The 16,068-nt window shown below is 43.9% G+C and overlaps 2 protein-coding genes across 3 annotated transcripts; one reads left to right on the top strand and one right to left on the bottom strand.

Annotated features, from left to right (window-relative positions):
• Positions 1 to 753: 753 nt before the first annotated feature.
• LOC120449055 (myophilin) lies at positions 754 to 9,016 on the top strand. 2 transcript variants are annotated; one of them, XM_039631349.2, is made up of 3 exons: positions 754 to 997; positions 7,783 to 8,124; positions 8,192 to 9,016. In XM_039631349.2, the coding sequence occupies exons 1-3, from the start codon at positions 944 to 946 to the stop codon at positions 8,360 to 8,362; spliced, it is 567 nt and encodes a 188-aa protein (XP_039487283.1). In that variant the 5' UTR covers positions 754 to 943; the 3' UTR covers positions 8,363 to 9,016. The 2 variants fall into 2 exon arrangements, with proteins under 2 accessions (XP_039487283.1, XP_039487284.1); XM_039631350.2 differs by lacking the exon at positions 754 to 997 and adding an exon at positions 7,615 to 7,720.
• A 205-nt stretch (positions 9,017 to 9,221) lies between these two features.
• Positions 9,222 to 15,177, bottom strand: LOC120448241. Its single transcript, XM_039630146.2, has 3 exons — positions 14,388 to 15,177; positions 11,704 to 12,845; positions 9,222 to 11,641 (listed from the first exon to the last, which is right to left on the bottom strand). Exons 2-3 carry the CDS (start codon positions 12,840 to 12,842, stop codon positions 9,565 to 9,567), a joined length of 3,216 nt encoding a protein of 1,071 aa, XP_039486080.1. The 5' UTR covers positions 12,843 to 12,845; positions 14,388 to 15,177; the 3' UTR covers positions 9,222 to 9,564.
• Between the last annotated feature and the right edge of the window lie 891 nt (positions 15,178 to 16,068).

The following is a 16,068-nucleotide window of genomic DNA, read 5'->3' as shown; positions in this document are numbered from 1 at the left end:
GATTTGCTACTTCTTGGCTTCCAGAAAGTCCCCCAAAATGTCATGGTCATCAGAATGGAATGCTGCTGCAGACCCTCTCGATAAGCGGGAACACGGGAAGTTACCAATGGAACTTTACTCTGAGAAGTCTTATCGGATAGTTAGTACACGTCCAAAAAGTAGTACTTGAAATGTTAACTTATTTTAAAAACAAAAGGCAACAGGTGAATTGAGGAACTCAAAATCATTCCGATGCATTATCTTTACGAAACCTTTGGAAAACAAGAGTTACTTCTTAAAATGCAATTTCTCTAGAGATTTTAAATACTAGCAGAGTTGTACAATTTTTTCCAGTGCTCGATAGTGCCTTGGCTTATTATTTTAAAATACAACTGCCGTTAAAAAAGCGGTATGACATCACCAATGCCATCACAACAAATCAGCTGACGCTGATAAGCCGCAAAAACAAGAGAGCGAGAGCGCAGCTTGGAGCTTTTCTTACTCTCTTGCCAGTGCTGTGAACTGTATGTCAGGTACCTATGTACGTACGCTTCAGCTTACAGTTTTTATTTATTTCATAATTATTGAAAATGTTGAATTTCACTGGAATATACTTAAAGCAGACTAGCAAACCGAACCTACAACATGTGTAAATGACCTAATTTCTTAGTACGCCTATTGCTGATGTTGTACCCAACCAAGGTACAAAAACTAGAGCACTAACCAACACTGAGCTGTCGCCGCGGTTTGGAAGGTTTCCTCGGTCTCCCAGTTTCGTACGCCTTTCATAACGTAGTAAGCTCTCGTTGCGAACGGACGTAGCCCAAACCAACTTGGCCTTAACCCTTGCGCTCCCTCCGATTTATTCCGCGACAAACACATTCCAGTGGACAGTGGTGCAATTCAGCCCAAGACCAACCTACATTTTAGCTCCCTGCAAACCCGTTTCTTCACCAAAATAACTATGGCGTCCAACCGTGCAGCGAAGTCTGGTTTTGCCGCCGAGGCCCAGCGCAAAGTAAGTACAAAATAACAATAACAACAAGCAGACCCCCCCCCCCCCACCCAAAAAAATAAAAAGCGCCAAACAAACAACAACAACAGCAGCACATTAAACAAATTGCCCAAAAAAAAAATCCACTTTTGCATGGGTGTGCGCATTAGTTTGGAAGCTGCATTGACTTTATTTGGCGCTGCGATGCCAAGATTTTATCTCCGCGCGCCAAAATGCCAAAAAATTAGCCAAAAATGGTCTTGAAATTGCCAGCGTCTAACAAGGAATGACCTCATTTCGCTGATAAGTCGAACAAGTATTTATGTGCACACGTATATATACATAGATATAGAGGTATATATACACACACACAAGTGTGATGATGCATGCGTAATTGGAAAGCTTGAAGATGATTTAGGTGATTTTGAGGCATTGTCAGTGCGGGTGATTCAAATCGAAGCTCGAGCAAGCAGTGGGTCATCCATAAATCAAACTATTAGTGATCGAAAAAGTTAGTAAGTAAGCTCTAGAAATGTCGATATGAATAATATTCTATATTATAATATTATTGCATATTATAAAGATGAAGTAATAGAACCTTAATACGATCTTTTGAATGGATAAGGATTTACCAATCGTAGGTACCATCTGTAGAGTACCGCCTGTAGCAGGGAGATTCTTCGGATGATCTCAACTCAACTACTGCAGTATGCTAGCTGGTAGCTTCCCCAATGTAAATTGACAACATTAGTTTCGTCCATTAGCAGCACTTTGCCTCAAATGCACTCATACAAATGCATCGGGTTTTGTTGGGGGTAGGGTATAGTGCCACCCGTACCCTTCGGCCATTTAGCCCTCGTCAAGTCGGGGTTACGCAATTCCAGTCGCCCCTTCGTCAGTCCATAGTGAAATTGTATATGTCGCCGGCATTGGGGATTAAGTGCAGTCCAGTAAAATCCACAATACGACAACTACAGTTACAACATTGCCCAAACAAAAAACGAAAAAAAATCGAGATTATCATATCCGAAGTTTGGCATACCCTTGATAGTCACTTTACCATGCTGTTGGCAAAATGAAATATTTACTCTTGTTTTTTGCTTTTCTTATCTGGAAGTTTTTCTACCCGGATTTCATTCTCTTGAGTCAGCCATTTAGCCAGAGGCCTTGTTTTTCGGTATTATCTGCTTTAGCGCATTTTTAAATCACAGTTGTGGTTGAAATTGTAGCATCCGATAAAACATCTTATCTGAAAGCGAAATTAAGTTTGTTTTAACTTGGTTTAATTGGTGATATATCAGTCACTATGATTACAACAAATATTTTAAGTATTCTGTAGTGTTTATCTAGGCCATAGCATTTTAAGCCACAAAAACTAACTATAGGTGGTTGGAACTAGGGATAGGAAGAACCTTGGGTTAGGGTATAGCAAGGCAGAGAAAGAGAAATAGAAATAGAGGCGATGGCCATTTGAGGTTCCGCGATGCCTGAAAGCGCAGCTGCTGGCGCGACTCCAAGCCGCGATCAAATGGCTCCCCAGGAGCTGAAGGCGATGATGTCATCCATCCAGCTGTCCCTCCTCTTCGTGCTCCTCGATCTCTTTGCGATCCATGCAACTCGAAGGCGTTGTTAGTTTGAGCGTTTTTTGCCCGGTCGCTACAAAGCACTCATATCTTTTGGTGGGGAATTCGGGTCCGTGTTTGGGTTTTTGAGTTTTGGGGGTGACAGGAGGAAGAAGCGATAGCAGCACCTTTTCCACCACATGAGCACTTAAGAACAACCGAGTATGTGGCGTAAGCAAACAGCAAAACAAAACAGTGGTATGAAAGAGGTATGAAAGCAATATTTTTGTTTGCCTCATGGGTTCTCTACAGTCAGTGTGCTTGCGTGTGTGCTTTTCCCGACTTTTACGACCAGTCACCGACAAATTGGCATGGATCTCAAGTTTCGGACAAGGAATTCGTGGCCCCTTTAGTTTCAACCCTTTCCTGGGATCGTGGCACCCTAATTACGGAACCATTTTCCCTCAAACTCACACCACCACCAGCTGTCGGGAAAGTTCTGGGAATGGCGCAGAAAGGTTTCGAGTTACTCAAAGAATGTTTACTAATTTGTAACTACATGTGTGTGATAGCATAAACAATTGAACATATTAGTTTACCAAACTTAAATTTTGGCGTGAAACTATTTTTCACCTTAAGGAAGCCGAACTGTAATTACTTTCTTGTTCGCAGCTGTATCTCAGCCAGTGGAACATGGGCCACGTACTAATCACCTGGCCTTTTTCGGAGTCAAGAATCCACACTCAATTAGCAGCGAGTATATGAAAGACACCGTGTTCATTTGTACATCCGCAGCACGCACCTCCCTGTATCTATATACATACATATAAGTAAAGGTATCTAGGTATCTCTATCAGTGCGGGCGACTCCTAAGTGGAACACTTGGCCCACATGAACTCCGTGCTCGTAGTGCTACTTCCAGATGGGTAAACCCTCGCATTGCCAAAGCTCTCCATCCAAAAAATTAAACACTTGTTGGCCGTCAGTCGGCGTCATTTGTAGATAAGCCATAAACAGTCGCGGGAGGAGGTCGTCAACGGCTTTATCGTAAATCAAATGTTGTTTTGGATTTCCGGTGAAACTACTCGCCGCACCGAAAACACGAAAACACCTCGACACATGAAAATGGAATGAAATTCTGCCCCCTGTCCAAATCCCGCCCAAAAAAGGCACTCGATTGGGACCTATACAAAACTTACTCAACTGAACTCGAAACTGATCGTAAAGCCAGACACAGAAATCATATAATTGACCTCGTTACATTTTTGCGAATTTTGTTTATGTTATCGTTGTGGCATTTTTGTCGTTTTCCCATTTATTTATCCACCCGTAAGATATTGGTCAGCAATTGTTCATGGATCATGACGCATTCGCAATGCGAAAGAAAGCGAAATCGACTGCCGCATAGTGAATAATCACCAGATCTGGCCATTTCGTGGATTGATTTTTGACGACTCGATTACGTAATGTTTGCCAGGCGATGCGTCAACTGCCAGCGATCCCTTTCGCAGCAAACACATTTAACTCATCATCACCATCCACCATCCACCATCTACATCTATGTATCTGCGCTGAAATATTGCCAAAGTTCAAATCCAAGTCATAACGATGCCATGACATCATCATCACCGGCTTCAGAAAGCCATCAGCCAAGCAAAACGTGCCCCTGTCTCTTTTTTCGGTGATCCTACAATGGATTATTATGCAATGATCATCAGTCTGGGGCTCCTCGCCGGTTTTTGGGCTGAATTTATACAGAAACTCCTCGGTTGGATGGGCGGAAACATCCGTCAAAGTTGCACAGGGATTTACTTTTTTTTAGAAGTAGAAAACGTTTTTAGAATCTTAGAGATACTTTCCGAAGCTCTCCAATCAAAGAGGGAGCTACTTCTTAGATACATATCTCTTAAATAATTTATTTAATTATTTTGTAAAGACTTTAGTTTAAAGTTTTTTAAGTATTTTATTTCCTGACTTTGCTCAATAAATCAGCTGGCTATCTTAAGTGTAACTACTTCCCAAAGTTTCGGAAACTTCCACGACTCTTTGATCGTTAAATTTGTAGTGAAGTGAATTCTCGGAACTCTCACTCAATTGTGAGGACTGAATCATGATGAACATAAATAATAATGCTATGTTGTACCAAAACATTTTCACTTTTCAAGTGGCGTAGGTGTGAATTAAATTGAGTTTTGCGTGGGCAGGCCCTCCTCTCCCAAGAAACTGGACTTTTTTCGGAGTTTGGGTTTCTGCTGACCCACAGTTTTTGTGTTTTTTTGTTTTGGTTTTTGGTAAAGCCTGGAGTTGTATGCGGGAAGCTTGCTCAGCCAGTTTGCGGGTAATTTCAATTTTAATTTTAATTTCACTAAAAGCCAACCAGGCTTGGCTTTGGCTTAGCATGTCTCGGCCACTAATGCGCATTGCGTGTGGAATGCCATCCACCCAGAACGCACTTGAAAAACTAGAGAGAAAGAGACCCAGCCCCATAGAATACAGTGTACAAACATACATCATGGGCTGGGAAATTAATTAGGTTCTTGAGTCTACTGTGCTTTTCATTGTCACGCCGTTTTGTAATGGCCCGTAATCGTGGCTAACTCATCAAGTGACCCAGAGACCCAAAAGAATTCAAAATGATGTATAATTTTGGCTGTGGGGAAGAAACATAAGGAAATCATAATTTCTAACGGCAAACGATGACCAATTTATAGTTCCGCTTCTAATTATTGTATTTTATACGTTTTGAGTTCCAATCGAGCGGTGGCTTTCGTCTGGAATTCCGCACTCCCGATAAGGCAGTACGTTCTAACCAGCTGTACATATGTTTTTTTAGAGAAATATTTATATATACATACGTACTATATACATATGTGTATATGGGGTGTACTCCATTACGGGCTGTACTTTTGGCCCGGCATTCGATCGTCGTTGAGTTTCGAGTCGACCTCATAGCGCTAAACCAAACAGAAAACACAAATGAAACTCGCTGGCTGGCTGGCTGCTGACTCATTAAAACAGCGCTAAAAATATGTATTTTTACTAGGCAACGGGGCAGAAGACGCGGCTTTGGAAGAATCGGCAAATAACTTGGCTATTCTTCACCATTTTTCATTTAGTTCCGAACATTGTTTGCCTGTCGGGGACCACCAACTGTCAAATTTGCTTTGGGATTTGTTGTGAGAGATTTTCGGGGGTTCGAAACCCCAAATAAAACGTGTAAGAAACGATCGGAATTCATTAGGCTCTTAACGGCTTTCGGTCTGCGATTATTATGTATGAATAGTATGCATAAACAGCAGAATCCCATATGCATATTCCCTTCATTCCTAATCAAAATTTATTCATCTGCCCCGAGGGTGTCAATTTATGTGCCACCATCAGAGTTTCTAAGTTATGATCATCATCAACTTCTGGCTGCGGCCAGATTCCACATCCCCAACGGGATGTCAATCACAAATTGCTTTTATTAATTGTCTCACGCTTTCGATGATGGATGGTGCTGTTATTGGGGTTCCGTTGCTCGCCCATTTTGGGCTCTAATGAACTGACCTCTGCTGTTAACTGCTTGACCGTTAAACTGAAAAAAAAAAGTCGAACAAAGCAATTTGGCCAACGGTCGATTGCAATTATTGATAATCTCCAGTTTTGGCCAGCTCGCTTGCTAGATAAAGCCATTTCCAGGCGATTACCATATTCGTCATATCTCGCCGAGAGATCGGTAGCTTTTATTGGGCTCGAACAACGAAAAAGTCGTAAATTTGTAATCTTCAATAGCTGCGGACTTCTGTTGCCCGCAAAGGGAGTGTTGAACTCAGGTGGTGAGGGGTAATATGTCTGCAAAGTGCATTCACCTCCATTAAGTACACAAAAAAAAAACACAAAAAAAAAACATGGGGAAAAGCGACCGGACTGTATTTCACTTTTATAATACGGCAGCGCCAACTTCTCCCCCATTTGCCAACAATTTGTGAGCTTGCATTTCCCCAACTCGAGCGATAAGGAGTGGAATACAACTCAATTGGCGACAATCGTTCATTTGTTTTCTCTGAGATCATTCGTTTTAATAGACTTGCCAGTCAGAACAAAAAATCACACACAAAATAAATAGTAATACAATGCTGGGCAGATTAATAGGGAAGGAAGAGAAGTACATAAATATTTGTTCCCCAAATAGAAAACTTCTAGATATGAATGGCAAAGATAGCAACGCTCTTCAATCAGACTTTATCTGTGGACATACCCAATCTTATCATATAACATGTATTTCATTCATATTGTACAGTTAAATATAGTTTGAAAGATATAACTAAATAACCTACTCTTCAGTCTGATTTAAACTTTGTATAGTAACTAGTATTGTACTATAGTACCATTGTTTTCAGTACTTGAACTTACTGTGTAATGGCAGCTAATCTGAAATCAGTTTGCGACAGCGATTCAATTCAATCAAATAAATCTAATAAATCGTGTTATGTGAGTCGCTGCGATATGACCCATAGTTTGCTAAACATTTTGATTTGGCTTTTTATTGGCAAGCTGGCAAATGGTAACCCAACACGCAACGATTTTGCGGTTTGTTTTGGGACTCCGGCTTTTGTGGTTTTGTGTGCTTTTGCTGCCATTGGAGTGGAAATGGCATTAGAAGTGGGGGCCAGCTGCTCAACAAGTGGATTTTTGTCTGTGGCCAAAATCGGTGCGAAGGACGCCCAAGCGGCCGGTAAACTTACGACCATATATGGTCAAGACGTTCAGCTTTAAAGCGGGCTTTAAAGCTGCCAATCGAAGCTATCGGCATTGGCAAATATGGATACTTACTATTCTACATGAGAGCATGTGAACGTGACTGACTTTTAAACGCTGTGCAAATCGAGTAATGGAATATGGGAACTGGGAATATGGGGAGTGCCGGTGGGAGAAATGAGAGCTGCAATCTTATCCTTATCGAAACTAGAAATATAACCGCCAAATTGTCACGAGTGCGAGACAAGGGAAAGAGCGGAGTGAGCAGCACTTTTATAACCAATTAATGATAAGTCTGCTATCAGCGATATTTCGTATGATAAGCGGGGGGAAATGGCCCACAAATAAAATAATGGTCTGCACTTGATTTAACCCCCGATTGTACGTTCAGTCTACCCAGTGCAGCAGCCAGACAGGGATCACCCAAAAAATGTACCAGTCCAAGGTGAAACGGGCACCTTATCCTTTTACCAATCACTACAATCAAACTGTTTGCCTACTTTCCAGATTAACTCCAAGTACAGCGAGGAGCTGGCCCAGGAGAGCCTCGAGTGGATCAAGGCTGTCACCGAGGAGCCCATCAACACATCCGGCGACACCGACAACTTCTTCGAGGTGCTCAAGGATGGCGTCATCCTGTGCAAACTGGCCAACGCCCTGCAGCCCGGCTCCATCAAGAAGATCAACGAGAGCAAAATGGCCTTCAAGTGCATGGAGAACATCTCGGCCTTCCTTGCGTGCGCCAAGAACTTCGGTGTGCCCACCCAGGAGACCTTCCAGAGCGTTGATCTCTGGGAGCGCCAGAATCTGAACTCGGTGGTTATCTGCCTGCAGTCGCTGGGTCGCAAGGTGAGTCGATTACTCCAGTTTCCATTGATAAATCATATTAATAATAATGTTTTTTGCTTCTTAACAGGCCTCCAACTTCAACAAGCCATCGATTGGGCCCAAGGAGGCCGACAAGAACGTGAGGAACTTCAGCGACGAGCAGCTGCGCGCCGGCGCCAACGTCATCTCCCTGCAGTACGGATCGAACAAGGGCGCCACCCAGTCCGGCATCAACTTCGGCAACACCCGGCACATGTAGATCGGTGTCCTGCAGCCAGGATCCTTCGCCCACACTTCGCTCTCAGACATTCCGCATTCCGCAATGAAAGACCAAACCAAAACTTTTGGGTTCCACACACACTTTTCACGATTTGAGCTAGTTTTGGGATGAGCCCCTGAATGATATGGATATGGATATGAATATATATTTATGATACCAATTTGTATTTGTATTCCAATTGACCAGGCGTATGCTGTTATGTAATAACATAAACTACTTTAATTTAATATTATTAAGTACTCGTACATACGGATCTTAGGATGATTTATTCTATTTTCAACATTTGCATTTGCAACACGATCGTTTTGACTAGTTTCGTTACATAAAAACCGCACTCAGATTCGTTCTGTGCCATCGAAGACAGTTGGAGATTGTCCCCAATGCAAAGTGAGATAATAAGTGATCAACGGATCGAAAACGAAGTGAATTGTGTTTGATGAATGTGTCTTCTATCTCGTAGAGTAACGATTACAATGTTGTTTCGAACTAACCACCTGAATATCAATCAAAAACACAGAGCATTTACGATAATGTATTTACAGGCAGAGAAAATATATACGTGTTACACACTTTTGAAAGATCTATTTTAAATAATGTCCCCTGTTGAAAATAAATAATTATTCTTTTAACATATATATTGCTCTTTTTATGGCTTAATTGTATCTTGGACGGTAAAATGTTGGTAGAATTAAACACTTCCTATAATATTTGAGAGCATTAAATTCAGATAAGATAATGAACCCCTTTCCTATGCCCATGCTGAATATCTTTTATGGTGTTTGGGGTCTATTTCTATTTCAGCCAACCCATTTGACGCGAAATTAAAAAGAGTATAGTATTTTGTAACAATTACATATAATTTATTTGATTTCAAAACAAATTAATTGTTGCATGCGTTGAGGTCTTCATTCGAAAGATTCAATTTCGATTACGAATAAAATTTCGGGGCATCTCGGAATATGCGGACATCGAATAACAATTATAAAATAATTTTATACGATCGCTTACATTAAATAGAACAAATTGTACAGTCGTTGACAATGTGTTTGCATTCGTGCATTCACCTAGGAGTATTTTGATAAAGATTCGAGACATCGTTAGCTAAGTGTATACGAATATTCAGCACGTTAAACTAAAGCAATTACATTCGAGGCGGTAATACGTGGTTGTAGTTTGTGAGTTTAGCCGGCATTTAGCAAAAGTTCAGCAGCTACTTCCAAGCTCCAGTTGGTCTGCTGCAGCGCCTGCTCACACTGTGGTCGCCCAGCCACTCCCAACCTCGCCAGTTGGTCGATCTTGTAGTGCCGCGTGGCTAGTCCGACATCCCCGCTGGCCGCACGCAGTGCATTGCGCACATCCTGCTCCACCGCGGAGCTGCCCAGTTCCTGCAGTAACTGCTGCAGTTTCTCCTGTTCGCGTCCGTAGTCGGAGGGCACTGGTGCGTAAAGCTGATGGGCTCCGTCCAGCTGTTGCTGTTGCTGCAGTCGCATCTTCTCCATCCTTCGTTGGATCTGCTGTGCAGAGAGGGGCGGTGGCGCCAGTGGAGCAGGTCGAGTGGGCCGCAGGTAGTCATCCTGAGTCACTTCATCGTACAGAACAGCACCACTGCCATTCGGCACTTGGCCGTAGTATGTGGAGCCCGCCGTGCTGGCCGCCACTGCATCGTACAGGGAGGCGGTGGAGGAGTACGCATTGTTTTTGGGTGCCACCACTCGATTGGAAATAGCAACAAACGAATGGTTCAACTCCTGCTGCTGCTGGTGGTGATGATTTTGGTAGATCTGCTCCTCTGCCTGATCCGGCGGCGGCTGGGCATAGTACTCGGACTGCGTGGATGCGACTTGCTCATACCAAATGCGATTCACCACACTTTGGGTGGTAGCTGCCGCAGCAGCCGCTGCCTCCACATTATTTTGCTTGGGCGACGCGGTTGAAGAGGGACTGGAATGATTCGAGTGACCTGAACCGGGAGCTACTCCGTTCTTTAAGGGCGTCAGATTCTGCTTATACACTACGTCCTTGCTGGCATACATCTGCGTTGAATTGCGCTGGTACTCCTCCTGCGCTCTGTTTTGCCCGTTGCTGTACATGTCCTTCTCCAGTTCGGCGATGAAGGACTTGTCCAGCAGCACTCCGTCAGCAGGGGGAGCAGGATCAGGCTCCACAGGCTGGCTGCTGATGGTTTCGTGACGCTCCAATGCAAGATTACTGAGATTTAGCTGCATAGCCGCTGATTCCAGGGCTGGTATGTTTTCTTTATTTGAGTTTGAGCCACCGAAAAGGCTTTTCCTAACCGAAGGACTATTATAAATGGGCGCCGGTGGAGGAGCTGCCTCCAGAGAATGGTTGAAATTCGAGTAGAGTGCCACAGCCGTTTCAATGTTTGTGGTGTCGAAGGGATCCCGCTCCCTTACTGGCGTCGCTAGCTGCTGTTGTTGAAGGTCTCGTTTTTGTACAAACTCCATTGTATTCGAGTAAGTGGGTGGCATCTGGTACGGCGGCGGTTGCAGGCGCCCAGGTGAAGCTGTCACATTGGCCGGATCAAAGTCGAACTGCGGCTGCTCATTGTAGTATGTAGGGGAAACATTAAGATCTCCCGATCCACTGGAGCCGGCATAAGTGGGCACATCTATGGGAGCGTCTAGTATGCAAAAGGAGCTGTCCGCCTGCAGAGAAGAACTGTCGCCTGCTCCCTGAGCTCCATCTGCTCCACCTTCGGCAATAGGTCGCATGTCGGGCGAGATGTCGATGAGTATGCCCTCCTGTTGAAATTGTGGCGGTGGAGGACGCTGCGGGCCCACCACTGCTCCCTTGTGCTTCACTGCATTACGTCGATGCAGGCCCGCCGCAGCCTCATTGACCAGTTTGTTGTAGGCGAACTGCTTGCTGGACGTGGACTTGCGTTCCTTGGCATGGGACTGGTTTGTCATCGAGGCACACTTTCGCTGCCGATCATCTCCGTTGGCCATGGCCGCTGCACCGCCCCAACAGAAGCCGAATGGCGAAGATGTCGAGCCATTGCCAACGCTGCTTCGCATTACCACATCTCCGGCAGCACCCACTTTCCGCTGCTCCAGCAGGCTCCTGGGAAAGATTCCAATGTCGAAAGTTCGCTGGTTCTGGCCCTTGATCAACTTCAGTTCGTGCCGTCCATCGATGATGGCGATTGTGTCGCCAGGCTCGATCTGCAGTCCCTTGGACTCGTGGTGACTGCGGGAAGCACGCATCACAGGAGGCGACATACTTGCCAGATATTCTCTGCAATGCAAGGATGGAAATTAGATGGATATAAATTAGAAATGAATAAGAGGGAAACATACTTGAGAGCAGCAAATGTGGGTCGCTCCGCTGGCGTTTTATCCCAGCATTGCAACATCATAGCATAAACGTCCGGTGGACAGGCGTCCGGCTGATGCAGTCGCTCGCCTTCGCGATCGATTTTGCGCAGGATCTGCGACCCATTGAGTCCCACCCAGGGATCTTCGCCAAAGCTGAACATCTCCCACAACGTCACGCCAAACATCCAGGTGTCAGAGGCGTGGGAAAACTGCCGGAAACGCAGCGATTCAGGAGCGCACCAGGGAAAAGGCACCTTCTTATGCTCGGACATCACATAGCAATCATCCTCTTGTGGCAAGGCACGCATTAGACCAAAATCTCCGATCTTGATCTTGTTTCCAGCTGCCAGGAGGACATTCCGGCAGGCCAGATCGCGATGCAGAAAGCGCTTCTGTTCCAGATAGGCCATGCCAGTCACAATCTGCACCGACCAGTTCCAGATGATCGTCAGCGAGGTATGCCGGCACTGTTTCCGCAGCGTATCCAGCAACGACCCCCGCTCCGCCAGCTCAGTAATCATCATCATTGGCTGGGACAAAACCACGCCGTACAGCCGCACCAGATTCGCATGATCCAGGGCGTGCATAGCCTGAACTTCGCGAAAGAAGTCGTCGATGATGCCCGGCTGGGTGAGGTTGTCCGACTTCAGCACCTTGACGGCCACCGGGATGACCTTGCCCGCTGGCGAAGCACTCCATTCGCCGCGACGCACCACACCGAAGGATCCGTCGCCCAGTTTTAGGCCCATTGTGATGTCCTTTTCGTGGATGAGGCAGGTTAGCTGGGTGCCATTGCCCTGACTGGATTCCCGGGCGGCGGAGGACTGTTTCTTGGACGAGGGCTGCTTGCCGCCGCCAATCAGCTTGGACAGGATGTTCTTGCGCCACTGGTGGGCCTTCTTTTTCCTCACTGCCTCCATTAGCCGCCGAATGGCCGGTTTCCCCAGACCACATCGCTCCAGATCGTCAGGTAGCACGTAGTCAAAGTGAGCCAGCCGGGTCACCTGTAGGTCATCCCGTATCCTGTCCAAGAACTGCTCCAGCTGCACCTCCCGCAGCAGATCCTCCAGCCAGGCCGTCTCACTACTGAGCCCGCCATCCACCGCCGAAGTGGAGGTCATTTCCTGAAGGCACACAAAACGAAACACAATAAATTGAAGGCAATCTCAAACACATAGTGATCGGTGAATGAACTGTGGTCAAGGGTACTGGGTCAGTCGCGCTATCACGGATGACTTATGCGATTAAATGGTCAGGGAACAGAGAAAGTGCGCAACATTTATGCAGCGCATAAGCAATTCCATATCTTGTCATTAACAAGAGGTGAAGTAATAATAGTTGGAATCCAAAGTATTCAATTGGTTTATTATATACTCATATACATACATACATAGAAAAATCATAGGTTAGTATAATCGAAAGTAGTCTTGATCAATTCCTGATTTTTAGCTATATTGAGGTAGGCTTTCTAGAAAATATCATTCCTAAAAGAATTATTCCTAAATAAAGGGTTTTATATTTAATTTATTCTTTAATATTGAGTATAGCAAGAGAATCTATCTGTTATATAGTACCAATCTATCTATCTACATTAATTCCAAGTTCTCCTGGTAGTCAGTTCAGCGGAAGTAAGCTGGTTTCTAGGTAACCCATTCAGTTAGTTCTATGAATCCGACATTACTTGTTGAACCCATGGCAGTTTTCAAGGGGTCCAATGTGGATTTGTGTAAATATGTCCCCACATGACGTCACGTTTTCTTGGCAATCCACCTATGTAAACGCATTGCGTCACCCTATGAACCCTCATCAATGGGAAGCGACATTTGTGTTTGTAGATGGTAGGAAGTGGCTGGTTGGGGATCTCAGGAAATGCGGCTTGAACTCTGGCGCGTGCTGAAGTGGAGTTTATTAATAGAGCGCGATAAAAGGTGAGCAGATGCAGCCACAGAATGCAACTGATATGCATGCCCCATGGGATTCCCCTTGGGAGGAACTTAAACTGCTAATGTCTATTGTTAACGAGCGAATAATAGAAATTACACTGCGTGGCGACAGTTTGACTAATTATTCGGGCGGAAACTGGAATTTAGCGGATGCGAGAGCCGCACAGAGATGTCCGACGAGACAACAACGCCCAGTTGAGAGCAGGTTGCAAGTCCATCAGCTGTGCAATTTAGATACAGTCGAGCGTCCGTAACGCGGCAGCTGTCGTTAAACATATGTATGTACTTGTGTTCATATACTCGAAAATGGTGACTTTAAGGTACAGAAATAACACAGGTACAAACGCTTGTATTGTGTATCTAAAAATAAATACAGTCGCACTTCCGCAAATCGCAGGAAAACAAGTTAAATTAACCTTTTGGTATATATTCAATAATCTGTTTGCCTATCAAGTTAAATGAATACATCTTGGTGGTCATGTTTATGAGGAATATTTTTGTAGTTTAAGTAATCTTTAAAGATTATCAGAGTTTGAACTTTAAGATTCCAACTGAGTTTAGTTAGGGGCTTAGTTATGGGGGTTCCACTGTACGACAGCTATCCCACCCCGAATTCCACGAAGTGGCTAGTTCCATTCACTGTTATTTTGTTGGACATTTGTACAACATTTCCCCCGGGTGTTCGCTTGAAAAGGGTTTTCCTTTGTTTTTGGAAATACTCACCGAATATTAAACAGCTGCGCAGCTGCTGCGACGCTGGCTGAGGAGCTTCGACGTCGACGCGGACGTCGCAGTCGCTGCACTTGGATAAACTTGAGAAAATTGGCAAACTTCCTGTCTGGAAGCGAACAGGTTGGCCAGACAAAAGATGTTGCGGCAGATGGAAGTGGTTTATGCGGTGGATATGGAGATTTCTGGCTTAAAGATGTGAAATTGGATATGCGAGCTGGGAGCAGCGCAGTCGGCGTCGCAGTCGCCGCAAAGTAAGCGATTTAGTATGCGTGTGTGTGTGTGCTGGCTGCTTTGTTTACACTCGCCAAATGAGCAGCTGTCTGCTTGGCTGCTGATTTTGATGGCGGGCGGTTAGTGGTCCCCTCATGACGCAGACACGTAAATATTAATTTATAGTGCACACACGGGAAAACAATGAATATTCCGCTTTCAACAGCGCACAGCCCCTCCCCCACCGACCCCTTTGATCGTTACACGTTTTTGCACAATTTCACACACACACGCATTCGCTGCACGGCCGTTTGAGTCTAGGTGTATGTGTGCGTGTGTACGAATCGAAATGCACGAAAAAAAAACAGCAAAGCAAGTCGCAGGTGCCACGGAGAACAGTAAAAAGCGTGAATTCGTCACTTTTTTAATATGCTAAGTCGTTGAAATCAGCATGATTTCGTTTTTATTGCGGAAACATCGTCGGGAATCGGAATTAGCTGCGCTTAATTTGCGATTGAAAATGCGCGACGGCCAAACACTTTTGGTATTTTTTCCAGCAGCTGATGCAGTGGCGATGGAAGAACAAAGCGATGTTTGTTCAATACTATCGATACTTCTCAAAACAAAATTGGTATCTTCGATTTCTTACCATGAACAATCGAGTATTCAAGTTATTTACGGTTACGGATTTAAAATTATGTCGAATATGTTTTGAATTAAATCTTTAAATATAAATATAAAAATAAATATATACCGGATTTGAACATATATATCTCTAAAAGGTATATTATTGAAGTAAATATTATATAGTTGGTTTATTATAATAAATATAATAATCATATTTTATTTAATCCTAATTTTGAATTTTAGGCTAAGATCTAAATATTTCAAGATGAAATTTAATAAGAGGATTATGGAAATAGATTCCACAATTTGTTATTGTCCCAGTATTAAAATATTTCTGTGATAGTGGCAAGAAGCATTTTTTTTATTTTTATTTAAAAGATAAAAGCTTTTTTTTTCCATTATGTAGAATTGTTTATATATTAATCATGTCATGTTTTTATATCAGAAGCGCCCAAAAGTGATTCAAATATAGATTTATAAGAATTCAGTTTATTTTGGGGTATAGAATGTGGTTTGCATTATTCATTTGGTTCGTGTGAAAGTATTCTTCCATTAGTAATGTAAATACTTACGACTGTGACAAATTGTAAAATGCATTTTAATAAAAAAAAACATCTATATATAAAGTGTGTGTCAGTCTCTCCGGCATTTTCCATATTGAGAGTCACCCCGTTAAATTAAATCAAATTGAAGATTTCGCCAGCCATTGCGTGAGAAGTTGCACCATTCTGAGGCACATAACTCTGGGAGGCGGTCATCAATCAATGGCATAGCACGGAGCTTCCTATAATCTCGAATCCCCATATATGTACAATATACGACTGTACAACGCCGT

This window comes from Drosophila santomea, chromosome 3L (assembly GCF_016746245.2).
Source record: "Drosophila santomea strain STO CAGO 1482 chromosome 3L, Prin_Dsan_1.1, whole genome shotgun sequence".
Lineage (NCBI taxonomy): Eukaryota > Metazoa > Arthropoda > Insecta > Diptera > Drosophilidae > Drosophila > Drosophila santomea.
This window is presented reverse-complemented; position numbering and strand designations above follow the sequence as displayed.